Source organism: Taudactylus pleione, unplaced genomic scaffold (genome assembly GCF_031769625.1).
Source record: "Taudactylus pleione unplaced genomic scaffold, aTauple2 ptg000026l, whole genome shotgun sequence".
Classification (NCBI taxonomy): domain Eukaryota; kingdom Metazoa; phylum Chordata; class Amphibia; order Anura; family Myobatrachidae; genus Taudactylus; species Taudactylus pleione.
The window spans coordinates 27,156,055-27,183,921 of NW_028284428.1; the positions used below are offsets into that span (position 1 = coordinate 27,156,055).

Sequence of the window (27,867 nt, forward strand, 5' to 3'; positions counted from 1 at the left end):
GTTCAGTTATCCGTGGTTGAACACAGGTGGTTAAATACATTGACTGAGGTACTAATTAAGTCACCTGTGCTCAACCATGGGTATCTCTAAAATCTGAACTGTTTGGGAGCCTTAAGGACCGTGTTTCAGAACCTCTGGTGTAATGGTTAGCATTACTGCCTCACAGCACTGAGGTCATGGTTTGATTTCCACTAGAGCCCCAACTGTGTGGAGTTTGATTATTCTCCCTGTGTGTGGGTTTCCTCCGGGTACTTCGGTTTCCTCCCACACTCCAAAAATACACTGTTAGGGTAATTCAAAAATTAACTCTACTGTGTAAGTATGTGCACATGTACATGTAGGGAATATAGGGCCTGATTCAGAGCCGCTCGTTCGTTCCGAGTGATGTTCGCACAACTGCGCATGCATATGGGTTGTAATACGCATGCGCGAACCAGTCATTGCGGTCGGAAATTGTGTGCACGCAAAATAGCGAATGCCTGCTAATTTGAGTGACAGAATGAGGCGTTTGTGGGTGGTAACAGGGGAAGGTGCTTGAAAACGGGGAGTGGAGATCCGAACGCAGGCATGCCAAAACGGGCGTTTTAAGGGTGTGCATAATTAACAAAGCAGCGTCATCGACCACGTCACTTGTTTGTATCTTAGCCTGAACTGGTCGCATGATTGCGGTAGGAAAAGCCAACCACAAGCACTGCGAGCAGTTCAGATGCCTTTCGATGTACTCGATTAATCAAATAAATAGCGGAGATGACGTAGGATGCGAGCGGCCAGGGGGCGTCTTTACAAAATAACGAGCGCATAATTAGTTCGCTCGCTCAGACATAGAAGCGTCAACAGACCGCAAAGAGTGAGCGCTCAATTTAAATAGCCGGCACCTTTTTCTAAACGAGCGAGCGCAAATAGCGTCCGGCTCTGAATCAGGCCCATAGATTGTAAGCTCCACTGCGGTAGGGACTGATGTGAATGTGCAAATGTTCTCTATAAAGCGCTGCGGAATATGTGTGCGCTATATAAATAACTGGTAACAAATAATGATAAGTAAATTACCCCTGAATCCCTGCCACCAGAAAGGGAGCTGCTTTTCCCATTCCTGCTCTCCCCTTAGCTCATTGGAAGTAGCATGTTGACATTCTCTGAGAAGCAGAAAGATCCTGCTGGCCCATGGCAGAATGTTTTTCATGTCTAGATCACCCATTCATTACACGCACCTGTGATGGATTATGAGCAAATTCCATTCTGTGTATCACTGGCTCAGCACATGCACGTGTCTCTGGGAAAATGGAGGCTGCACCTTTTTCCCAGTGATTTGTGCAGTGTTGACACTAGACTCCTGAAAAGTAAGTATACTAAATGGTGCAGGGTGTGCAGTGTGGGTCCCCTTGGCCTAGGGTGCCATGTGTCCGCACAGCCTACACCCATTTTAGATACACTACTGTGTGGTTGGTGGCTTATTATATACTGTATTTGCAAATGTTTGTAACTAAGTCCTCTGCAATTCTACAAAGTCGAGTCACACTATTATGACAACCTGATAATAGCCAAAGTAGCCGTCGTGTGCAGCACGGACAGCTGCTAGACAGGCTGGTAGTTACCCAATAAGGTGCTGGTAGGTTGGCACAGGTATCTGGAGCCATGCTGACTGCAGTGCATCCCACAGCTGCTAGAGGGTGCGTGGAGGAGTATCCATAGAGCAAACACGACGATCGAGTTGGTCCCACAGATGCTCAATTGGGTTCAAGCCCTGGGAAATAGGGGGCCAGGGAAGCTTTTGTAAGCTTGGTTGTGCTCGTTCAACCATTGTTGGACATTTCTAGCCATGTGACATGTCACTTTGTCTTGCTGGAAGATCCCATCCACCTCAGGGAAGACAATCAGCATGTATGGGTGAACGTGCTCTGTAAGGATGGTTTCATAATCAAATCGGTTGACGGTGCCTTCCACATGGATAAGTGGGCCCAGAGGATGCCACAAAAACATTCCCCAGACCATAACGCTGCCACCACCAGCTTGTGTTCTTCCAACAATGATTGCAAGGTGTTTGTTCTCTGATGTTTCTCGCCTGACACGCCAACGTCCATCCATTTGATGAAACAGAAAAGGTGTCTCCTCGGAGAAGGCAGCCCTTCGCCAATCAACGGAGGTCCAATTACGATACAGGAGTGAAAATTGAAGCCTCTTCCGCCGATGCACCTTCATTAGCATAGGTACAGTGACCATCCGTTTGCTTCGGAGCCCCATACACAGCAGGGTTCGCTGAACTATCGTTTTAGACACACGTCTGATGGCCCACAGGTTCATTTGGACGATAAGCTGCTCCACCGTAGCGTGCTGGTCGATCCTCACGCACCTTCGTAGCCAACGTTCACCTCTCACATCAATGGCATACCGACAGACATTTTATCTGGCCGGCTGCCAGCCGCAGATGTCCGCGGCATACACTGTGAGAGAAATCTCACAGTGTATAGCCCGACATCTGCACTCCGCCCCCGGGGGAGGAGACATTTCCCTGTTCCTTCCGTAGGAAGGAACACAGGAAATGTCTGTCTGTCGGCCGCGCTGGGCATACACTGCCCGATGCGGCCGACAGTTACCGGGTAAATATCGCATCGGACGGGCATGCTGGACAATCCAGCATGCCCAACCGAGCAATATTTAACCCTCGGTCTCCCCCCCCACGCTACAATTATCGCGGCGATCCGCCTATATCGGGCGGATCGTCCCGATAATTGCAGCGTGTATGGCCAGCATTACTCATCTAGTTAGGGTAGAGTTAATTTACTCACACAAACACCTTGCACTAGTGGGAGGCATTATAATGGTTATGTAAAACTCTATATGGGGACTATTTATTACTATTCTCACATTTTTCCTAAGATGTACTGTTTCTTTTGGAAGTGATTATAAATTAATTAACAGTATGATTTGCCAGATAAGTCGAATTGGGAAAGCACATAGATACATGGCTGTCCATGAGAAGAATATACCCCGTTCTCTTTGCTGTGTATACGTGTCTTACCTTGCATAGTAACAGAGTTGGCAAGGGGTTGATTGGCGGTTCCCAAGCACCTCTTCTTCTCTTCGGCGAAGCTGTTGTCTATGCTGAATGTGACACAGGGTCTGATTCGGAGCTGCGTTATATAAATTCCGTTTTACATTCCATGCGTCCAAATGTGCAAGGACTGAGACGACCACTTTTAGGCCCCCATTTACTAACAAGTTTTACCACCAAAACAAGTGACAAATTTCACTGTGTATGATAAATGGTGCTCCAGCCAATCAGCTCCCAACTGTCATTTTTCTAACAGTTGACAGTTGGGAACTGATTGGCTGGAGCACCATTTATCATACACAGTGAAATTTATCATTCGTTTTGGTGATAAAACTCGTTAGTAAATGAGGCCCTTAGTGTCAATAGATGATGTAATACCACTTGGTTCATCTTTAGATGCCACCATTGAAACTTGCACCAGGTAGGTAGGTGAAGATTTTCTGTCTATGGCTTCCTATGTGAAGGATTGTGCATCTGTGTATGTAAACACTTCAGCAACATGCCATTGACACTCCCATAAGACAGACCATCTTTATGTGTTTCAATAGCCACCTTCCAGTACATTTCTGATACAGTGCCTCTTACCTGCACCTTCGTGCATACACAGTGTAATACATGCGCCCTAAGAGTTTCTAGGGATTTTCATGCATTCACGGCACAAAATAATTGTTCAACTCAGTGAACTACTGCATTGCGTGCGACTCGGGCCCATAATTAGGGGTGTATCTATAATGGGTGCAGGGTGTGCGAGGCACAAGGGCCCCTGGGTCCAGCGTCTTATACTTACCTCTCTGTAGTGCTGCTTTACAGCACCGAGCCGGCGCTGCAGAGCAGCAAAAACCACTTGGGAAATGGTGGCGGACATTTTCCCAGTGACCTGCGCATGCGCAGTGCCACTGCCCTCGGGAAAACAGTGCAGGTGCCATTTTCCCAGAGACTCGCGCATCTGTAGTAGATTTTGGCCCTTGCCCATAATGTCATACAGAGGTGGTGTTAAGTTTAGTGACCAGGTAGTGAAAGGCAAATGATTTCATCACTTGTTAAATAGCCTCTTGCCACTGGAGAAACCTGTGACAAATGGATAAATGGTTGACCACCTATAGGGGCTATTGATCATTACATAATTATCACTTGTGATAATTATGTTTTAAACTCGCTGTGAGATTAAAAAACTGTTCAGAAGCATTCATCATGCAACCCTACGTAAAGTATCACTTCCAAAAAGCTGCTCTTTTTGCAGTCATCTTTTCAGAAAAGTGATACTTTTCCCCCTACACCTGCTATGTCTCTATGGATTTACCCGTAGCTGCCGACGTCCTTGGTCCCCACTAGCCCCAGTGCTGTATGTAACACCCCCCACACCCCCGTGTCCTCTGTATCATCTCTCACCCTGCTGCTGTGTCTTGCTCCCCGGTGTCCCCCTGCCCTCCGTGTCCTCTCTCCTCCCCCTGCTGCTGTGTCCCAAATGCCTTCCCCGATGTCCGCTCTGTCCTTGTCCCCCCCTCGTTTCCACTCATCTATCCTCTCCCTTCCCGGAGCGGCACATTGAAGGGGGGGGGGGTATTGCGAGCAGGTGAGTTGTGGTCACAGTGCTGCGGTGCCCCAGAGCTCTCAGCTCCCAGAGTTAAGCATAAAAGGGAGGGATCTGTATAGATCCCTCTCCTGGCTGCAACGACTGCCTTGTGTCAGCAGCTGAAAACGCTATCACAGGATTCCACACAATAACACCATCATAATGCTTTTTCGGAACTTGATGAATAGACCTGACACTTAATTTATACAAAAGTATGTGAAAGTGTTCATTTTCCCCTGCTTTTGTACAAATTAAGTGATGATGAATAGACCCCATAGTAATTATGGATGGATGGATTTGCCATCCGCCATCGATGTTAGAGAAACAATTGTTTTTTTCTAATTTTCCCGGTAGAGGGGCCATCGTTCACTGGGTCACAAAGCAGTGATGTTCTTTGATGGTTCAAACCATCAATGGTTTCATTCCATCGATGTTAAGCACTGAATGCATTATCAATGGAGACCTTCGATATTTAACCCTTGTGCTAACTTTACTTTTCCCTGGTGAAAACGGTGGTTATCTATGGAGTTTTCAGTTAACCCTGCTTAATAAAAATAATCCTATAGCTCTAACTGTGCCCATTATGTGTTTTGTCAAGCAAATGTTTTCTTTTATTATTATTTTCCTTCATTTTAAGTCTGTTTTCTTTTTTATCAATTTTGCTACACTTTTACCTAGCAGCAAAGTGATTAAAATAGCCAGGGACTTTCTTTGTTCTGCTCGTTGGAATTTCCAGGTCAAGAGAGAAATCTGTATAAGAAACAGGTACAGTACCACACAGAAAGCAGAATGACACATTTGGTTTATATGAGATCCCACGGTTAGGTTATATTTGTCCTTGAGGTCCTGTCTTGTGCTGCCTATTAACCTCTTCCTCACTTGCTTGTTGCCTGTACATGGGGCAGTGAAAGCTGAACTTCGCTCGGTGCTGTCAGAGAAGTAGCAGCAGCAGCATGGCGCACTCAGCAAGCACACTGCAGTCTGTCACCCACATCATCTTTGACATGGACGGCCTCCTGCTTGGTGTGTACAATGTATTATTCCCTCATGGGCTTATTTATCAACAAGAGCATTGTGTTTCAGGCAGTTCTGTGCACTTCCCTTCTTGTCATGTCATGCACTGCAGCAGAGATCATTCATTGCTTGTCACTGCTTAAAGACCATTTCTCTGCAGTGGGCGTGTATATTACACATCTTACACGTCCTGCTTGCTAATACAATTACCTTTTCTTATGTTTATACATAAATCCATCCGATACTTCCTAGATACAGTAACCCCTGCTGCAGAACGTGCAGTGCATTACACCCAGCTGTGCAAATATTAACCAAACGTCCTGCAGACTGATCAGATCTTAATTCTGGGAAATAATTCCTAATTCTCTTTGCACACAGAGAAGAATGGTTTGCAGAGAAGGAAGCCGATCTAGGTACATGCCTCCATTACCGTAATGTTTATTGTACTGTGACACTAAATTACCAAGTTAATTCTACATAACTGGCATTTCCACAGCCACCTTTGTTGCAGATGTAAGTGCTGGTTGTACTCCCCGTAGGTGTGATGTAGATGGTTATGATATTAATTACAGACTACAAATGTGTTTTATAAATGCATTCTGTTTAGAATGTTTATTGAAGGCTGAAAATATGTAGTCTATCGGCTGTTTAATAGTTGTATCGTCATACTTGATGACGTCACCATATCAACATACACTTAAGTTGACATCAGAGTATCAAATGTTGTGAGGTCGACATGGTTAAAATGACGGCATCTGGAAAATGACGACATAATGACATTGTCGATTTTAGGGTTAGAGTTAGGTTTAAAATTATTTTTCGACATTGTCGTCATGTTGACATTTCGTTAGTGTCGATATTCTGAATGTCTACATGGTGCATGTAGACATTCTGAACATGTTGACCGTTTTGCATTGTGCTGTTGACATAATATACTGAACCCCACACTCGACCGAGTGTTAAATATTGCTCAGTCGGGCATTCCGGATTGTCCAGCATGCCAGTCCGATGTGATATTTAGAGGTAAACTGTTGGCCGCATCGGGCAGTGTATGCCTAGCTGCGGCCGACAGACCGACATTTCTTGTGTTCCTTCCATGGAAGGAACAGGGAAATGTCTCCTCCCCGGGGGCGGAGTGCAGATGTCGGCTAATACACTGTGAGAAATCTCACAGTGTACGCTGCCGACATCTGATGCTGGCAGATAAAATGTCTGTCGGTCTGACAGACATTTTATCTGGACGTGTATGCCCAGCTTTAGCAATAGCCGTGAATTGCCTCCAGAACATTTGGGCAAAGGCACTTTACAGCCAGTGACACTGCTAATTTTCCCTTGCACCCAATAGAAGTTTGCAACAAAATGAGTGATGTTACTTTACTATATTATACCATAATGTCTGTGCACATCCCACTGCTCAGGACAATCATTCACTTTCACCTCACACATTTGTATCCTGAGCACAGAGGCCCTGATTCAGAGCCTGATGCTCTGACAGAGCTCTCGCTCTGAATCAGGGCGTCTTTTTTTTTTTTTATGGAGCGGCCTCCTGGCCACTCGCATTGCCACCCACAGCTAATGCGAGCAGCCAGGATGATGGTCGCGACCATCGGGCTTGCGACGAGACCCTTGTGGTAGGGTCTCGTGGCCGCAAGCCCCAGAGAGCTTTCGGCTCAAACAGAGCCGAAAGCTCTCCCACTGACATCACTTGTAATGTCAGTGGGGCCGCCCCCAAACGGTAGGCGTTCTCATGGGAACGCCTCCGTCTGGGCAGCCACCCCCCCCGGCCCTTCCGCCAAAGGGGGCGTGCTGTCACTCAACATCGACAGCACGCCCCCTTTGGTGCGAGACCCGGAGCGACGGATTGCCCGTCGCTATCCGGGTCTCGCGCATGCGCACGACGGAGCCGGCTCCGTCTTGCACTGGCACTCTGGGCCACCATCGACCCGGTTGCGAGCGCTCAGCGCTTGCGACCGGGTCTGAATCAGGCCCAGAGTTTACTTCCAGTTTTATTATGGTTTGCTAAGTCAAAGATGAGTGCTGACCACATTTTAGAGATTGTTTTGCAACCACACATCAGAGCGAGTGGCCAGATATTCAAAAGCATTAATATCTCTTAATATTACTGCCAGTTTCCCCCCCCCCCATCTCTTTAATTCAGTTGATACAGCGGCATATCTATCATGGGTGTAGGCCCATGGGGGCACTAACCGCACATCCTACACCTAGGACCGACCAATGTACCATGCTTGTCCCATGGTGCCATCTTTCTAGTTCTAGATTTATCTAGAAATATCAGCAGGCAGAGAGAGACTGCAGCTGCTCATCAGCATCAGCAGACTCTCCAGAGCCTCCACAGCCCAGCACACAGCAGCATGTGCTGGGCTAGGGAGAGAGGCTGCTGTCATTGATAGGTAAGAAGTGTTATTGGGGGGGGGGCAGGTCTGAACACCCGCAGGGCCCCTCCAAAATGCCTGCATAATTAGTACCTGCTTCCTGCCCTGCCGGTGCCCCTGCATGGAAGTGTTTCCAAAATGTGGAATGTGTATGTATACTGTGGTGATGCATTCAAATTGGCACTGACAGTAAAATTGGTTACCACTGCATATGGCGCTGATCAGGAATGATTTTCCAATGCTGTTTAACTAAAAACTCTTTTTGGTACAGAGTCTCTGATAATAACACATTTCTTCGGCGGGGCAGGATACTAAGTGTTAGTTATTGCTATAACTTTACTGGGGCTCACACTGCACATGCACGAGTACAATTGCAAAAACTGGATTGGAAGGAACATGGAGGCATGCCTGGACAGTTGCAGGAGTTAGCTATCAGGGCCAAGCTAAGCTTTTCAGAGCTTGGTAAATTAGAGCAGGCCAAACTCCCCATTATTATTACACAGCACTATTACATAAATGTTAGGATAACTAGAACAAATAAAAGCAAGACATTAACTCATAAACAGCACACAGATAAAAATTAGTAAAATAATCACTTAAAATTAGCTCATATAGAGCATACAGGTGAATGAACAATAGTTGGACTCATACAGGGTGGTTCCGGACACACCTTTTATGTCTCACTAATCATTGTTCACTGGAATGAGGTCCCTTGTAGATGAAGCTTGCACCAGATTTTCCAACGTGTTTCAAGCCAACTCTTTTTGAATGCAGTCAAGAGCTAACTTAGGGCCTGATTCAGACCCACTCGCGAGCGGCTGTCCGCTCGCAAGTGGGTCGATGTTATGGACTGAGCATGCGCACGACGGAGGGAGCTCCGTCGTGCGCATGCGCCAGACGCGACGAGCGAAGGAAAGTCCTTCGCTCGTTGTGTTCGATCAAAGGGGGCGTGCTGTCAATGTTGATTGACAGCACGCCCCCTTTGGTGGGCGTGCCGGGGGCGTGCCTCCCTGACGGGGGCGTTCCCACGGGAACGCCTCCCGTCAAAAGCCGGCCCACTGACATCACTAGTGATGTCAGTGGGAGTGATTTTGGCTCTGATAGAGCCAAAATCACTCCGGAGCTTGCGGTTGAAACCCTCAACCGCAGGCTCCGGCTCGCAAATTCGATGGTCGCGATGGTCTCGACCATCGCGACCATCACAATGCACGCTCGTATAGCCTGTGGGTGGTGACCCACAGCTATACGAGCGTCCAGGAGGACGCTCCATGAAAATGGAGCCCGGCCCTCATTCAGAGCGTGCGCTCTGCTCAGAGCGTACGGCTCTGAATGAGGGCCTTAGTCAATAAATCTGTTTGCCTTAATCCTATTGCCTCTATATTGTTTGACAGATACATATTCTCTGTACATACCACTTTTCAGTATGTACTAAAGGGAGTTCCTCTGCCTGCAACCTGCCAACGCTAAGTGCAGGCTACAATATCGTGCTGCCATAGCCACCTATGGCAGCGCTAAGTGTCCCAGGTGTTACTAAGAGGAGAGGTCACTTACCGCCAGCTTCGCCTCCTCTTCCTGTCGTTATCTGCTTCTCACTGGAGAAACGGGAAGTGTTTGTTGTCAATTTGTTGAGAAAGGTTTTACATGAAAAAAAAAGCAATTGCTGCAGCTGCTGGCCGAAGACAGGGTGAGTCACACACAGGGCTGTCAGAGGAAAGGTGTCTTAAGGCCCCTACACATGGAACGATATTGCTAACGATCCGACAAATTTGAATGATTATTCAGCAATATCGTTCCGTGTGTATGCACGTGTGTATTCCGTGTAATACTCTCCCGTGAGGTCGTCTGTCGCTTTGCCTGATCTTTCTGCATGTTCAAAAGATCAGGCAAATTGATTAATGCAGCTCTATGGGGAGCCCGGCATATCAGGCGGTGGGGCACCTGATCGCCTTGTGTTTTGGGACCACCCGACATGTAGGCCCTCGTATCATTGGTCGCATCGGTGGGTACACATTGTACCATGTGTACCTAGCTTTAGCTGTTACCGCTGAGGGAGTGACTTAACATTCAACAATAGCTCCTGCTTTGTAGCAGTATCAGGTGAATCAAGAGTGGCTTCAACACCACGGTAAGTGTACTAATAGTACATAGACCCATCTGGGATTTAATGGTAATACACTATTGTGCTGTTTCTCATTTTCCTTTTCATATTGACAAGTTATTGGCTGTATTGAAACAATAATTTACAAAGTAATATATTATGTAGTATAGGTTGAGTCTCCCATATCCAAAATGCTTGGGACCAGGGGTATTTTGGATAACGGAAAATTCCGTATTTTGGAATAATTGCATATCATAATGAAATATCTTGGGAATGGGAACCCAATATGCACACACAATGCTCTTATGTGTTATATACACCTTATACACACAGGGGGTCATTCAGACCCGCTCGCGAGCACAGGACGCTCGCAAGCGGGTCGATGTTCCCCCACTGCGCATGCACACGACGGAGGGAGCTCCGTTGTGCGCATGCGCGAGACCCAGCGAGCGACGGGCTCTCCATCACTCCGGGTCTCTCACCAAAGGGGGCGTGCTGTCGATGTTGATTGACAGCACGCCCCCTTTGGTGGGCGTGCCTGCCAGACGGAGGCGTTCCCATGGGAACGCCTACCGTCTGAAGCCGGCCCCACTGACATCACTAGTGATGTCAGTGGGAGTGATTTTGGCTCTAATGGAGACAAAATCACTCCTGGGCTTGCGGCAGCGAGACCCTACCGCAGGGTCTCTGTCGCAAGCCCGATGGTCGCGATGGTCAAGACCATCGCGACCATCATCATGGACGCTCGCTATAGCTGTGGGTGGTCACCCACAGCTATGCGAGCGGCCAGGAGGCCGCTCCATTTTCATGCAGGAGGGCCCTGATTCAGAGCGTGCGCTCTGGTCAGAGCGTTCAGCTCTGAATCAGGCCCACAGCCTGCAGGTAATTTTATACAATATATTTAATAATGTTGTGGTTCAAACAAAGTTTGTGTACATACATAAACTTCAGTTATGTTTCATATACACCCTATATCCACAGCATGAAGGTAATTGTATACAATATTTGTAATAATTTGTGCCTTAGACAAAGTTTGTGTACATTGAACCATCAAAAATAAAAGGTTTTATTATCTCAGTCATGCCAAAAAAATTCTGTGTTTTGCAATATTTGGATATGGGAGACTCAACCTGTAGTATACTATTTGTACTATTATCATCAGAGCCTAGAGCACTATAATGCCTTTTCCATATGTTGTTTATTTTTGGGGGTTCAGGGACACCCAGTGTATTGTACTGTAAATCAGGTAGCTTTGCATGCGCTCCATAGCCTTGCCCTTCCTGTTTCATGCAGCACTATTACAGTAGTTTGCCTAGCGAGAGAGCTGCTGTATTAAGCTCTATTTAAATAGCCGAGTTACTCAAATCATGCGGAACCTTCAGCTTTTGCATAGTTTTAGGGGATGATTAGATTCATAAATAGGCCCCTAAAAACCTTTGCAGCAGGTATTCTGTAAGACTCCAGAGCTTTGAATGGCTGCATTTCTATGCATATAATAGTATTCTATAAATCTGATAAGAAAAGCCTGCATTTTTCAGTTGGTAAGCTCTATTAGCAAAGATTGAATTAGCAAAAAAACATTTTGCTAAAATCCATGATCTATTCTTTAAGCTGACATAAATATTGACCAAAGTGACCATTTGTTTTTTTTTTGGTTGGCAAACAAATGAACTAACTGCAGTATATATTCTGTTGCTATGTAGAATATATTTATCTTAGGGAAAGCAGTGCTATATGTAATGTGTACATGCTTCAGGTGAAAAACAAATATCATTTAACATCTCTGTTATTTTCTGTAGTTGTATATAACACAATACATAAATTGTGCTTCCCTTTACCCATACTCCAGAAATCACTGGCACAAACAGGAATTTATTTTAGTAACATTTCGAAATAGCTTTTTTATTTTATATCCATTAACTAAAGAAAATAATAGCCAGAAATTACACACACAAAACAAACAAACAAATAAAAATAAATTTTCCATAATTTTTGGTCAACTAGTGATTTATTCAGTTGTAATAATGTGTTTTGCATTATGTGCATTGTTTAACCTTTTTTATGCAGTTGTCTTTGGAGCTGATTTCTGGCATTGCATACTGTTACTTGGCTTAATGTCAACTAGTATTCATATATTCTTTTTCATGCCAGTTTTACTAAATTGTTACCCATTTAATGGCTAAGCAGCATAGTTATTACTATGGTGCAAATGCATAACCCTACATTTAGCAGCGTTCAATTTTGTCTGCCCTGTGGTGGCCCAGTTTGTCATGTTTAAATCTTTTTGTGGGAAAGAGCTACTATCCTGGTCCATGTTACTATCCCTATGGGGCTGGCCAGGGATGGACTGGGCCGAGGGCCAGGGTGGTAGATGCCTCAAAGGCTGGTCCCATTTTCAGTTCCTTGGGCGGTTTACTATGAGCAAGTACAATGCATAATTTCTAACCAATTAAAATAACAACATGTCCATATAGTAATATCAGAGACAGACTATTCCTGCTCTATGTGGACCCTTAGGGACCTAGAGACAGATTACCGGCTTGCCCCCAATAAATAACAAGGACAATGGCCAGGGGCGTAGAGAGGCTGGCCGGGCCCGGGTGATGGGGGGCGTAGCCTAATCGCAGGAGGCGTGACCACGCCCCCTTAGGACTTAAAAATAATAATTTTGTAGTGGTGCTGCCTGGGCCCGGGTAAATAGCACCCGCTCCCCCCCCTTCTAGCAATGGCACTGCCTGGGGCCATGCTCTATATTGCTGCAGTACACAGTCCTTACTATTTATTTATTACCAGATATTTATATAGCACACACATTTTCCACAGCACTTTACAGAAAATATTTGCCCATATACATCAGTCCCTGCCCTAGTGGAGCTTACACTCCGTAGTCCCTACCACATGTACACATATATGCACACTAGGGTTAATTTTGTTGGGAGCCAATTAACCTACAAGTATATTTTTGGAATGTAGGAGGAAACAACCCATTTGCCTGTTGATGCAGTAGCTAATGCTAGTCTAGCACATTGACTAGCATTTATTCCACTGATTGCCAGTTTGTCATTTAAAGTGACATTTAATGCATACATGCTAAAACCAGTATTCCCCTCAACACTGCAAAGTTTCCTTTTGATTGTGTCAGGACTATATTTCTATGCTAGCCAACGCATAAATGGCCTGATTCAGATTTACGTTACATTATTATCGTTGTATGCATGCCATAAGTGGCGGTATATATCTCAGCCATAATGCAATGCTCAATACATCCCGCCCTGTGTCTGTTCTGGGTACTGTTCTTACAGTACCTCTCTGCCAGGGTGTGGTACAGCAAGAGAGTATCTCAAATGAGAATCTGATCAAGAAACCAGTACCCCCAGTTTGTTTGTACGCATTGCACCCACTATACCCTCTCCATACGAAGGTAGTACATGTATGGAACTGGCAAGGTCTTAGCTGTTTAACTGTCATAACCGTCTCCATACTCCTAACAGCTTCTCTGTTGCTATACTGTCCTGTGCTTTTCAGCTAGGAGGAGTGGTTACATCGGTCATCCAGTACAGTTCCTCACTCGGCACTACCTTCTCTCCACCTTCCCTTGGCTACAGTTACCTCTTCCCTCATCTCTGGACTCCACCTAACAGTTAGTTCTGGTGCTTCCTCCCTCTCCTGCAGATACCTCAGTTGTCAGTCTAACGGCTCTATTTATCCTCCCTGCCTCGTGCCTCTCAGCATTTTCCAAGTCACAACATGAGCAGTTCTTTTTTTAATATTCCATCCACCAGTACAGAACTGTTATCAGGGTCCTCAGTATCCTCACGCCAGTTACCACCCACCATCCACTGCATCCAGACTCCTGGGCTACAGCACCTCCTAAATAATACTGTTTTTCCTATCTAGCATTATTAAGCAATTCCCAATCTTCTAAATTACTAACACTTTGCTGCATCTATCTTCTACTCTGCTGCTGGAGTCACATGACCCTAAGGGGTCTATTCACGCAGCAGTAAAAAGGCCTGTTTCACAGCGCACTTCAGAGAACAGGGCTTTTCACTGCTTCCTCTTATTCAAGAACGTGTATACCGTTGAAAAGTCTAAGATTTTTCCAGCGGTGCCCCTGATTAGCGTTAAAATAGCTTCCCCATACACTATTATGTTTTGTTTCTCAATTTTATTTACCCATCTGGATATGGTGAAATGAGCTGAAGCTTACCTAGATAGGGGCAGAGGAGCAGTGAAGATCACTGCTCCTCTCAGTCGCTCCACCCCCTTATGTCCAGCGTCCGTCATGCGACGTGGTCGGACGCTGGAGTGCAAGCCACTTCGTGTACATATGCAGTGTGAAGACTAAACTGCCTACGCATGCGCAGTGGGAGGAAGACGTATCAGACTCCTGATATGTTAGTCTTTGCACTGCCTGGCAGGATCCTGGAAGGTTCCAAAACATTAATATATATTGCATCAATATGATGCGCTATATAGTTATATTTCCTGGTAGCCATTTCATAATGTACATGAATAGAGCCCTAATGCCGGGTACACTTACCACTCAAAATGTCTGTCATGACATCACCACTGAGTGTTTTTTTTTATACTTAGAGGAGCCTTGATCGTTGATTCATTTCAAACAAGCGATATATATGAGATATTATATTCTACAGTGCAGTCCTAATTTGTAGTTTTTTGTGGCTCACAACTGAGTGGGCAGTTATTTTTGCCTGCCCAGTTGCGATGTCAATGTTGGCAGTCCCTGCAGCCAGTGGTCAGCGGGTTGCCCGTACACACATGCAGATGCACTAGTCATATATCGTTCGTCGATCAAACGAACAATATATCGACAAGTGTGTACCCAGCATAAGGCACTTTTCTACTCCTTATTAATGTATAAAATGCATTCAGCATGTAAAGCTTAGGGTGTTTTATAACCTCTTAAACATTGCTTTATTGTGCGTACACACGGTCATACAGCACCACGGTCAGATAACGAAAACAATCGTTATCTTATAGTCCTGCATGTGTTGGATGATCGTTATCGAGCATCAAACACATGCATTAACCCCCTAACGACCTGCAATTCACGATCGTGGGTCCCTATAGTAAACAGGCTAACCTGGCTGATATCGATCAGGTTGGCCTGCATGCACAGGCGACGGTCGATGGTCGTCATCAACCATTCATGCCCGCGAATCGACCGTCGTTTGCAGTGGCCAGAAACTGTACGATTTTAACGATAACTACATGATCCTTATCGTTAAAATCGTGCAGTTTATCTGACCGTGTGTACGAGCCATTAGATTACTCTGTCCTGGAAGTAGTTGTATTTTGTATACAACAATACAGCCATGGCCAAAAGTTTTGAGAATGACACAAGTATTGGTTTTCACAAAGTTTGCTGCTACAGTGTTTTTAGACCTTTTTGTCAGATGTTACTATGGTATACTGAAGTAAAATTACTAGCATTTCATAAGTGTCAAAGGCTTTTATTGACAATTACATTAAGTTTATGCAGAGTCAATATTTACAGTGTTGACCTTACTTTTTCAAGACCTTTGCAATTCACCCTGGCATGATGTCAATCAACTTCTGGGCCACATACTGACTGACTGGCCTCCCATTCTTGCCTAATCAATGCTTAGAGTTTGTCAGAATTTGGGTTTTTGCTTGTCCACCCCCCTCTTTAAGATTGACCACAAGTTCTCAATGGGATTAAGGTCTGGAGAGTTTCCTGGCCATGGACCCAAAATTTTGATGTTTTGTTCCCCGAGCCACTTAGTTATCACTTTTGCCTTATGGCAAGGTGCTCCTTCATGCTGGAAAAGGCATTGTTTGTCACCAAACTGTCCTTGGATGGTTGGGAGAAGTTGCTCTTGGAAGATGTTTTGGTACCATTCTTTATGGCTGTTTTCTTAGGCAAAATTGTGAGTGAGCACACTCCCTTGGCTGAGAAGCAACCCCACACATGAATGGTCTCAGGATGCTTTACTGTTGGCCTGACACAGGACTGATGGTAGCACTCACCTTTCCTTCTCCGGACAAGCGTTTTTTCAGATGCCCCAAACAATATGAAAGGGGATTCATCAGAGAAAATAACTTTACCCCAGTCCTCAGCAGTCAAATCCCTGTACCTTTTGCAGAATATCAGTCTGTCCCTGATGTTTTTCTTGGAGAGAAGTGGCTTCTTTGCTGCCCTTTTTGACACCAGGCCATCCTCCAAAAGTCTTCGCCTCACTGTGTGTGAAGATGCCCTCATACCTGCCTGCTGCCATTCCTGAGCAAGCTCTGCACTGGTGGTGCCCCGATCATGCAACTGAATCAACTTTAGGAGACCTGAAGCCTTCTTCACAACTATTGAAATTCTCTCCTTGAAGTTCTTGATGATCCGCTAAATGGTTGATTTAGGTGCAATCTTACTAGCAGCAATATCCTTGCCTGTGAAGCCCTTTATGTGCAAAGCAATGATGACTGCACGTGTTTCGTTGCAGGTAACCATGGTTAACAGAGGAAGAACAATGATTTCAAGCTCAACCCTCCTTTTAAAGCTTCCAGTCTGTTATTCTAACTCAGTCAGTATGACAGAGTGATCTCCAGCCTTGTCCTCATCAACACTCACCTGTGTTAACAAGAGAATCACTGACATGTCAGCTGGTCCTTTTGTGGCAGGGCTGAAATGCAGTTGAAATGTTGTTTTGGGGATTAACGGCCTGATTCAGAGCTGAACGCTCTGACCAGAGCGCTCGCTCTGAATCAGGGCCCTGCTCCATGAAAATGGAGCGTCCTCCTGGACGCTCGTATAGCTTTGGGTGACCACCCACAGCTATAGCGAGCGTCCATTATGATGGTCGCGATGGTCTTGACCATCGCGACCATCGGGCTTGCGACGAGACCGTGCGGTAGGGTCTCGCTGCCGCAAGCCCTGGAGTGATTTTGGCTTTATCAGAGCCCAAATCACTCCCACTGACATCACTAGTGATGTCAGTGGGGCCGGCTTCAGAAGGTAGGCGTTCCCATGGGAACGCCTCCGTCTGTTAGGCACGCCCCCGACACGCCCACCAAAGGGGGCGTGCTGTCAAGCAACATCGACAGCACGCCCCCTTCGGTGCGAGACCCGGAGCGATGGAGAGCCCGTCGCACGCCGGGTCTCGCGCATGCGCACGACGGAGCTCCCTCCGTCATGCGCATGCGCAGTGGGGAACATCGACCTACTTGCGAGCGTACTGCCGCTCACGAGCGGGTCTGAATGACCCCCTAAGTTCATTGTCATGGCAAAGATCGACTTTGCAATTAATTGCAATTCATCTTATCACTCTTCATGACATTCTGGAGTATATGCAAATTGCCATCATAAAAACTGAAGCAGCAGACTTTGTGAAAACCAATACTTGTGTCATTCTCAAAACTTTTGCCCATGGCTGTATATCTTACTCCAAAAACAAGCTCAGAGACCAAATCTTGGCTCTTTGGTGATCCTGTGTGCATTAGTTGAGTAAAAGAAGAAAAAGCTTGCCGCTCAGACCTTTTTCAGTAGATGGAAAATAGAAGATCATTCTACTTTTTCATCTGCTTTCTTACCTGTTCACAATGTAAAACAATGAAGAATATTTAACTCTTGGTTCAACCATTACCAGATCTCATGGAGGAAAAAAACATAAGACTGTTTTGTTATGTGTTTCTTCTGTTTACAATTTTAAGCAGCAGTATTACTTGGCCTTTGCTTGTTTTAGCAGATATATTGTTTTAAATTGGAGGTTTGTCTTCACCGATACCGATTATAAAGAGAACACCTTTTTATATTGCATTTCTTCTCGTTCTATCCAAAAATAGTTGTCTTTATTTCTGAGAAGCTAGACATGCTCTCTAGTGAGATAAGTCAGTGGAAGTGGCTTCTGGTGGGTCAGTAGACTTGTTGACCTTTAATACACCTTACTTTGTAAATCAACTCTAGTATGTGAAGCACGTTGAAAACTGACCCCATTGATCAGATCCTTAGATCACTGCAGTATGAATTAGTTGGTGTATTAACCTGTGTTGGAGTGTTCACAATTTTTTTGCATTTGTTGTTGGTTCAAATATTTAATAATGTTGCAAATTGTGTAACTCATTTCAACTCATTTTGTTAGACTTCTGCCTAATATTTTTTATTTTCTTAATTTAAAAAGCAAATGTTTGTTTTGTCCAAACTTTATTCAATAAGTTCAATTCTGTGTAAAAGGAAAAGAAAAAGAAAAGCTCTACTAGTATTTTTAAGAGGCAATCAGTAAATAGCCTCTACTGTAAATGTAAATGGTGCCAACTTCACAGACATTATTGGTTTCCACACACAAGACAAAGTTTCTTCTCTTATAGTCAGACAACTTTTTTTTTCTTTCCCTGAAGACATAAACCAGAATTTATGGGCACATTTACTAATTATCTGGTTTTAGACCTGATAATTATAATTTCTTATTGCCGCTATTCATGGCAACAAGAAATTCTAGATAGCCCGAATGTGGTATTAACCACCCGCAGGTTTCAGAGCCCGTCCCTGCAATGTGTAAGAAGTGAAATGATCGCAAACACAATTATTCACTTCTCCTTCAGGAGCTGGAGCCGTTCTGTGCATGTGCGGAAATGTAGCTAATACAATCTTCAGATAATGGGCTTGGTAAGATTGATTGCTTCACAGCCATCATAGAAACGGGGCTGCAGCTGCTGTCAAAAAAGGAGGGACCACGCCAGATATAGAGATATCTTCTGTGGCCCCCTTTTCATACATTTGAGGAAGCCTTAATACTTGTGGGTACCCACCAAAAATGTTTTTGTTCGGGGGATGTGCCGCAAATATTATTTGATAAATAGTCCTATTAGTGGCTAATAGCATTATACCTATTCAAAGTTCCTTGTACTTTCATCAGAATTAGGAGATAGTTTACTACTGTACAAAAAGTACTAATATATCTCTTAAAAACGTGGAGATTTCATACAAGTTTGCATTAATTCCATATTAAATAATCCAGTTTTTTAGGGTGCAGCCTGAACACTAAAACCATACTTGCCAACTCTCCCTCATTGTCAGGGAAACTCCCTGAAATAGTAGCACACTACATAATGAAGGTGCAATAAGGGAGATTGCTACACTCTTCAGGGAGTTATTTACTTGGGAAAAAAATAAAAAAAAAAAATAAATCAGAGATATACAGATGTGTCCATATACATCTAAGTCTCCTTGCACGTTAAACAGCCCTTCTAGTTTCTCCATGGCGTGGTGCCAAACCTTTTGTGCTAATTTTTACCTTTGAATGCATCTTATTCGCACAACAGTGTGAATAGAACACTTCTGCTTATTAAAATGATATGCTGCATGCCTATGTTCTGTGTGTGACTGCGGGTATATCTGCATGCGAAACGCTACATTACAGTGTCACAGGCGCTGACACTGTAATGTAGCATTTCGCATGCAGATACACCCTTAGTCACATACAGAACATAGGGCATGCCGCATATCATTTTAATCAGCAGAAGCTTGTGCTCAGCGGTACCGAGTCACACGGCACTTATGTGTTATGTGTAAAGCATGGAGGATAGCTGTATGTGGACGAATACATGATCAGTGCCATTTCCCTGCATTGGTTATATAAGGCACAATGATCCCTATGGCTACATGAGTTTTATAAAAAGTTTCTCGTAGCCACTTACAGTATATGGAACCACTTGTAAAACACAATACCTGTAAATCTTACTAACAGCTTTGGGGCTCGTTTACATTTGGATGTAAATCAATTTTATAGCACGCCCCTCAGATGTAGCAGTACACGCTCACTTTACCCCTCATAGGTGTTACTTTCACACTCTCCCTGAAATAATTTTTCAAAAGTAGGCAAGTGTGACTAAAAACATGTTTCTTGACTGCTCTAGAACTAAAGTGTTCGGAGAAAAAAAGCATTCATTCAAGATTGTCTGCAAACACTATAAGTTGTCATTAGATGATTGAAGTGACCCCATTGAAAAAGGAATTGCATGGTTCAATTTTTTAAGATTAACTCTTATGTTTCTCTTACATTCCCTGTTGAGTAAGAGAGAGAAATTTATATTTTCCTTGTAATCATTTTTTTTATTTTATTTTTTTATGTGAAACTGGTAAATCGGTTATGGTTTAAATGGTCTCACACCTCCAAACATACATTCTTTTGTAGCGTTACACAGAACATACTAAGCAGCTCATTTGTTCCTAAAGGTGATTTAGTGTGCAAAGAGATTTTAGAACATACGTCTGAGCTTCATCTGCTCTGTGTACTGTAAAATCCCCCCCTTTACCCTTCACATGATACGCTAAAAGCTGTGTGCCATCCTTATATGTGACTAGCATCCATACATTATGCTCATGAGAGATTTTGAAAAGAATAGAAGCTAAGAACAATTACTAGTAGATGCAGTCTTAAAAGGCATTGAACTTGCTAGAGATGTGTCCTTTTATTTTTACTGTGGCTTCAGTTGTACCAAATAGGTCCCGTGCAATTTAGCCAATCTGAGCTTCTTATTCGCTTAAAAGGTGTGTCTTATTCGCATAAATAAAACAATTGGCAGTGACAGAACTGCATTGCTACCGTGCCCTGGCCACTGGGGTGTGCAACATTTGTACATACTGTATGTGTGCGACGGAGTCTGTATCCAGAGCCCGCTCTAGCCAATTTGGTGCCCATGGCAAGATTTCAACTGGTGCCCCCTAGCCCCTAGCAACTGGTTCCCCATAGCATATGCTCTTCCTTAATGTGAATAGATGCCGCGGCAAGCGACGGCAGATCGACAGTGGCCAAGCTGTTATATGCAGGGCGCCGGTAAAAGGGGCAGGGTGCATTTTGCACTTTAAAAATCGAGCTGGGCAAGGCGCCTGGCTAAAACAGCCCAGCATGAACACACATATATATATATATATATATATATATGGAAACGCGACACTCACAGGACCTGCAAAATGAGACTCACGACACCAACGGGTCTACGTTTGAATGTAGACCCGTTGGTGTTGTGAGTCTAATTTATCAGGTCATGTGAGAGCCGCTGTTCCCTCATATATATATATCTTGGATTTTTCAACTATCAGAGGTCACCCAGGCAGGTATTATTTATGCTGTGGAGTGCCGGCATTACAACACTCTATTATAAGGACACAGTCTTCCCCCTATTATAAGGCTGCATCTAAAAAAACGGAAATCTCCATAGAGAATTCCGGGGTGGTGGCATGGTGTTTAAGGGGCTACACCTGAAAAGCACTTGGAGCTACCGAGCTAAAATTAGGCACGGACGGGTAGAACTGTCGCTCGGTGCTGTGTGCAATATTTCAGGGCAAAAACATAAAAAATTAGGATTTGGGAGTAATCTAAAGCTCCAACTGTCACTTTTTTCTGACATTCTCAATTAGGACAACTTTTCTGCTGTTCTCTATGGGGGATTTTTGGGAGGGCATAACTTGGGGTAGGGGACGAATTTAGACTTGGGGTTTGTTTTATTAGGTAGCTATTGTTCCAGGGTAGGTGCTTTTGGGGTTTAGGTAATTGAGAAAGTTACAGTTTTTAAACTATTACCTCACGAATGCCCCTTTATATAGATAGGAAGCTTCAACTTGTTGCGCAGCCTCAGTAGGAGCCTCCAGCAGGGGGAGTATGTGGCTTCACTTGGGTGTACTAAGATGGCTGCCTTTTAGCATCCTATGCCCTTATAATATATAATAGATGCTCCCTCTCCTAAAGCATGCTGCTCCCACTTCCCCTGCTCCTAATACTGCTGCTGCTGAGGGTAATGGGTAATAAAGGACTCGGAGTGGGAGGCTGGGAGCACGTCACACACTACTTGTTAGATGTTGAATGTCCCATCCCTAAGCTCTGCCCCTCCTGTTTTTAAGCTCTGCGTCCCCTGTCTCTAATCAAGTGGCTTTGGCTATCACTGGGTATGCGGCCACATGTGACGTGATGACGTTATAGTCTACGTGCGCTGTGTCCCTGCTTTGCCCAGTGAAGTGTGAAGAAGAAGAGCCGAAGAGAGGAGCTGCATGCTAGTTCTGGAGCAGGAGGAGATGCCATGGCTAAGTCACCTGACTGCAGTACACATTGGGGACTGTGAAAGTGTGGCAGCTGTCTGTCCTGGACCTGAAAGAAATGCCTAAGCTATAAGGTAAGTCTCCATGGCTGTCAAGAGAAATGTTTGGGTGGGGTAAAGGATCTGTGCATTGTATTTAGTAAGGGTGGGGGGGGATCTGAACATTGTATTTAGTAAGGGTGGAAGGGGGATATGTGCATTGTATTTAGTAAGGGTGGAGGGGGGTCTTTGCGTTGTACTTAGTAAGGGTGGTAGGGGGTCTATGCATTGTATTTAGTAAGGGTGGAGGGGGAGTCTGTGCATTGTATTTAGTAAGGGTGGAGGGGGGGTCTGTGCATTGTATTTAGTTAGGGTGGAGGGAGAGGGTCTGTGCATTGTATTTAGTAAGGGTGGAGGGGGGTCTGTGCATTGTATTTAGTAATGGTGGAGGGGGGGGGTCTGTGCATTGTATTAAGTAAGGGTGGAGGGGGGGTCTGTGAATTGTACTTAGTAAGGGTGTTGGGGGGGTCTGTGCATTGTATTTAGTAAGGGTGGTGAGGGAGTCTGTGCATTGTATTTAGTGAGGGGGGGGCTTTGCTCTGTATTTAGTAAGGGTGGACGGAGGGTGTGTGCATTGTATTTAGTAAGGGTGGAGGGGCAGTTTGTGCATTGTATTTAGTAAGGGTGGGGGGGATCTGTACATTGTATTTATACAGAGTAGTAGGCTTGAATGACAAATCAAGCTGAAGGTGAAACAGAGCTGGAGGCGACACAGGGCAGGGGTCAGGAAAGACGCAGGAGGCTAGATGGGACTTGGGGCAGGAGGCTGGAGATGACGCGGGGAGCTGGAGGCGATACAGGGCTGGAGAAACACACATGGCTGAAGGGTACAGTACATGGGGCAGGACGTGACACTGCACAAAACTGGAATGTTGCAGGGATCTGGAGGTGACACGGAGGAAACTGGAGGAGATAGAGCAGGAAGCTAGAATGGCATAGGGATCTGGAGGTGACACAGTGAGTAGGAGGCTGGAGGAGGCACAGAGCAGGAAGCTGGAAAGACACGGGGATAGATGGGACCCAGGCAGTAGGCTGGAGGGGACATGTGGCACGAGTTTGGTTAAACCTCTGTTGTATGATAATGACATTCGTTATATTCCTACACAAACAGGCATCTTCCGGACAATGCGATTTCCTACATGAATAATGAATACCGACTGAAGACACCGTCTGCCCTGGGAAGATCAATTTCTTCAGAGGTTCCCCATCGCAGAGAAACACAATATAGGTAAAAGGTCTGGTGTATTTGTATTTCGCATTCATATGCTGTGCCTTTGTCAAATATATTAGAATTGCACATACAGTAGTACATGTGCCGGGGTTTTGGAATTTCATAGAGAGTCCAATGAGCTGCAAAACAAAAGATGTGGAAAAACAATTCCACAGATGACATCTTTTATGTTGCAGCTCATTGCTGTCTTCTTGGTTTACAATTCTAAAACCCCAGCATGTGAACTATGTGCAATTCTATTTGGCACCACCTTCTCTCTCCTGTCACCCTCTGCCCTCTATAAGGCCTCACCCTCTGCTTCTCCCTATCATCCACTGTCTCTCCCAGTCATCCTTTACAGCAACCACTGCCACCCCCTAGCGTCACTTTCTGATTTCCCCATCGCTCATTCCCTAGCATCACCCACTGCCTCTCCCTGACACCCAATCCCTGGCGTCACCCTACTATCTATGGTGTCACCCACTGCCTCTAACTGTTACACTCACTCTGGCATCACCCACTCGCTCTCGCTATCACCCTTTCCCCATTACCCTCTGCCTCTCCCCTGTGTCACTATATCCCCATTACCCTCTCTCTCTCCTGTCACTCTATGCCCTCTACAAGGCATCACCTTTTCCCTGTCACCCTATGCCTCTCCCCATCACCCTCTCTCTCCTGTTACCCTCTGCTTCTCCCTGTCACCCACTGCCTCTTCCCGTCACCCTTTCCTGTCCCACGCCGTCTCTACCCGTCGCACATCTCTCCTGCCACCCACTGCTTCTCCCTGTCATACTTTACATCACCCACTGTCATCCCTTCGCGTCACTTTCTTATTTCCCTGTCACTTATTCCCTAGCATCACCCACTGCCTCTCTCTGTCACCCACTGCATGTCACCCTATCCATGGCATAACCCACTGCCTCTCACTGTTACCCTCGCTCTGGCATTACCATCTGCCTCTACCCTGTGTCACTATATCCCCATCACACTCTCTACTGTCACTCTCTGCCCTCAACAAGGCAACACCCTCTCCCCATTACCCTCTGCTTCTCCCTATCACCCACTGCCTCTCGTTGTTACCCACTTCCCGCGTAACTATCTCACCATCACCCTCTCTCTCATGTAACCCTCTGTCCTCTACAAGGCATCATCTACTCCCAGTCACCCTCTGCTTCTCCCTATCACCCACTGCCTCTTCCCGTCACCCTTTCCTGTCACCCACTGCCTCTCCGTCGCCCACTGTCTCTACCTATTACCCATCTCTTTCACTGCCTCTCACCTGCGTCACTATCTCCTTATCACCCTCTCTCTCCCTGTCACAGTCTGCCTCTCGCCTGCGTCACTATCTCCATATCACCCTCTCCCTGTCAACCTCTGCTTCTCCCTATCACCTTCCCGTCACCCTCTCCCCATCATTTACTGTATTTTCCCAATCACCCTTTTCTGTTGCCCACTGCGTCTTTCAGTCATCCTCTACGATACCTACTGCCACCCCCTAACATCACTTTCTGTTTTCTCCTTTACTCATGCCCTAGCATCACCAACTGCCTCTCCTGACACCCTATCCCTGACATCATCCACTGCCTCTCCCTGTTACTCTCACTCTGGCATCACCCTCTGCCTCTCCCCTGCGTCACTATCTCCCCATCACCTTCTCTCCTGTCACCCTCTTCCCTCTACAAGGCATCACCCTCTGTTTCTCCATATCACCCACTGTCGCTTCCCGTCACCCACTCCAAATCACTTACTGCCTCTCCCCATTTCCCTTTCCTGTTAACCACTGCCTCTTCATCTCCCACTGTCTCTACCTGTCACCCATCTGTCCTGTCACCCACTGCCTCTCCCCTGGCTTCATCTACTGACTCCCCCATCACTCATTCCCTGGCATCACCCACTGCCTCTCCTTGTCACCCTATCCCTGGCTTCACCCACTGCCTCTCCCCTGTGTCACCATCTCCCCATCACCCTCTCTCTCCTGTCACCTACAATGCATCACCCACTCCTTGTCACCCTCTGCTTCTCCCTTGCACCTTCCCATCACTTACTGCCTTTCCCCGTCCACCTTTCCTGTCGCCCACTGCCTCTCCCCATCATCCTCTACGATACCACTGCCACCCCCTTGCTTTACTATCTGATTTCCCAGTCATTCCCTAGCATCACCCACTGCCTCTCCCTGACACCCACTGCATGTCACCCTATCCATGGCGTCACCCACTGCCTCTCCCTGTCACCCTCTCCCCGCGTCACTATATCCCCATCACTCCCGCTCTCCTGTCACTCTCTGCCCTCTACAAGGCATCACCCTCTGCTTCTCCTTATCACCCACTGCCACACCCTAACACCCTCTGATCTCTACAAGGCATCACCCTCTCCCTGTCACCCACTGCCTCTCCCCATCTCCCTTTCATGTCAATCATTGCTTCTCCATCTCCCAGTGTCACCCATCTGTCCTGTCACCCACTGCCACAAAACAGCGTCACCTACTGACTTTTTGTCACTCATTCATTGGCATCACCCACTGCCTCTCCCTGACACCCTATCCCTGGCATCACCCACTTCCTCTCCCTGACACACTATCTCTGGCATCACCCACTTCCTCTCCCTGTCACCCTCGCTCTGGCATCACCCACTGGCTCTCCCATCACCATCTGCCTCTCCCCCTGCGTCACTATCTCCCATTCACCTCTCTTTCCTGTCACCCTCTCCCCTCAACAAGGCATCACCCTCTCTCCATCACTTACAATTTCTCCCTGACACCCTATCCCTAGCGTCACCCACTGCCATCCCCTAGCGTCACTTTCTGACTCCCTCGTCACTCATTCCCTGGCATCACCCACTTCTTTTCCCTGACATCCTATCACTGGTGTCATCCACTGGCTCTCCCCATCTCTCTCTGCCTCTCCCCTGCATCACTATCTCCCATTCACCCTCTCTCCTGTCACCCTGTGCTCTCAACAAGGCATCACCCTCTCCCCTTGACCCTCTGCCTCTCCCTGTCACTTACTATCTCTTCCTGACACCCCATCCTTGGCGTCACCCACTGCCATCCCCTAGCATCACTTTCTAACTCCCTTGTCACTCATTCCCTGGCATCACCCACTGTCTCTCCCTGACACCCTATCCCTGGTGTCACCCACTGGCTCTCCCCATCACTGCCTCCCTCCTGCGTCACTATCTCCCCATCACCCTCTGTCTCCTGTCACCCTCTGCAGTACAAGGCATCACCCTCTCCATGTCACTCTATGCTTCTCCCTATCACCCACTGCCTCTTCCTGTCACCCCCTCCCCGTCACTTACTGCCTCTCCCCCGTCACCCTTTCCTGTCACCCACTGACTCTCCGTCTCCCACTATCTCTACCTGTCAATCATCACTCTCTACCTATCAGTCATCCTCTGCCTCTCCCAGTCATCCTCTACATCACCCACTGTCACCCTCTAGCGTGACTTTCTGTTTTCCCCATCACTCATTCCATAGCATCACCCACTGTCTCTCCCTGACACCCTATCCCTGGCGTGTCCCACTGCCTCTCCCTGTCACCCTATCCCTCTGTTGCCCACCACATGAAAACAACGAAGCTCTGGGGTGGCGGTGGCCACGAAAAGATAGGGTGTCAGGGAGAGATAGTAAGTGACGGGGAGAGGCGAAGATGTCGAAGACCTGGTGGGTTGGTGCCCGCCAGACGAAAGACGCCGAAGCACTGTGGTGGCGGTAGCCATGGAAAACAGCTTAAAGGCTGCTGTCCCATATGCAAAGACACTGAAGCCCTGGTGGGGCGGTGGCACGAAAAAAGAGCTTAAAGGCCTCCACCCCTCCAGGTGAAGGAGCAGCCAAATAAATTTTTTTTAAAGAAAATAGTGCATTGTGTTTATTTTAATATTTGTCTTAAAGGTGTACTACAGGTACCAGTGGGCCCTCAATGCCCCACTTGCTGGTACTTTTAGTTCTCCAAGTACCAGCATCCCCGGGAGGATTGCTGGGACCTGTAGTTTAGCTGCAAAAGACAATATTTCAACTGTTCGCTTACACAATCAACCTGGCACCCACCGCCCAGGGGTGCGGGGGATAGCCCTGAGCTATCTGGCTAGACCTGGAGTGTCCTGGAGAGGGGGACCCCTTTATTGGGAGGGTTCCCAGCTCCCCAGGGATCCCCAGCCTGGGCTGACTAGCGGTCAGAGTTAATGCTTTGGCTGGGGGACCCTGGCTGTGGCATTACCCCCATCCCCCTGCTAGAAAGGGTCCAGTGCTGGTTCTGATAAATACACGGGAACCCTACTAATTTTTTCCCCCTGTATTTCCAGAACCAGGACTGGCTCAGAGCCCAGTTCTGGTTGCGCTGAATACAGGGGACCCCTATGTCGTTTATGCCTTTGTATTTGGCAAACAGGACTAGTTCTGAAAATGTTATTTGTCCCCTGTATTTTCAC

At 46.3% G+C, this 27,867-nt stretch overlaps 1 protein-coding gene across 2 annotated transcripts in view; it reads left to right on the top strand.

The window, feature by feature from the left end:
- The first annotated feature begins 5,482 nt into the window (after positions 1–5,482).
- PUDP (pseudouridine 5'-phosphatase) overlaps positions 5,483–27,867 on the top strand; it is a 306,515-nt gene continuing 284,130 nt past the window's right edge. Inside the window, exon 1 of one of the 2 annotated variants that reach the window (XM_088451538.1) lies at positions 5,483–5,645. In XM_088451538.1, coding sequence (XP_088307664.1) covers positions 5,576–5,645 — 70 coding nt within the window. In that variant the 5' untranslated portion in view covers positions 5,483–5,575. The remainder of the gene's footprint in view (positions 5,646–27,867) is intronic. The other variant, XM_088451537.1, reaches the window with a different exon arrangement.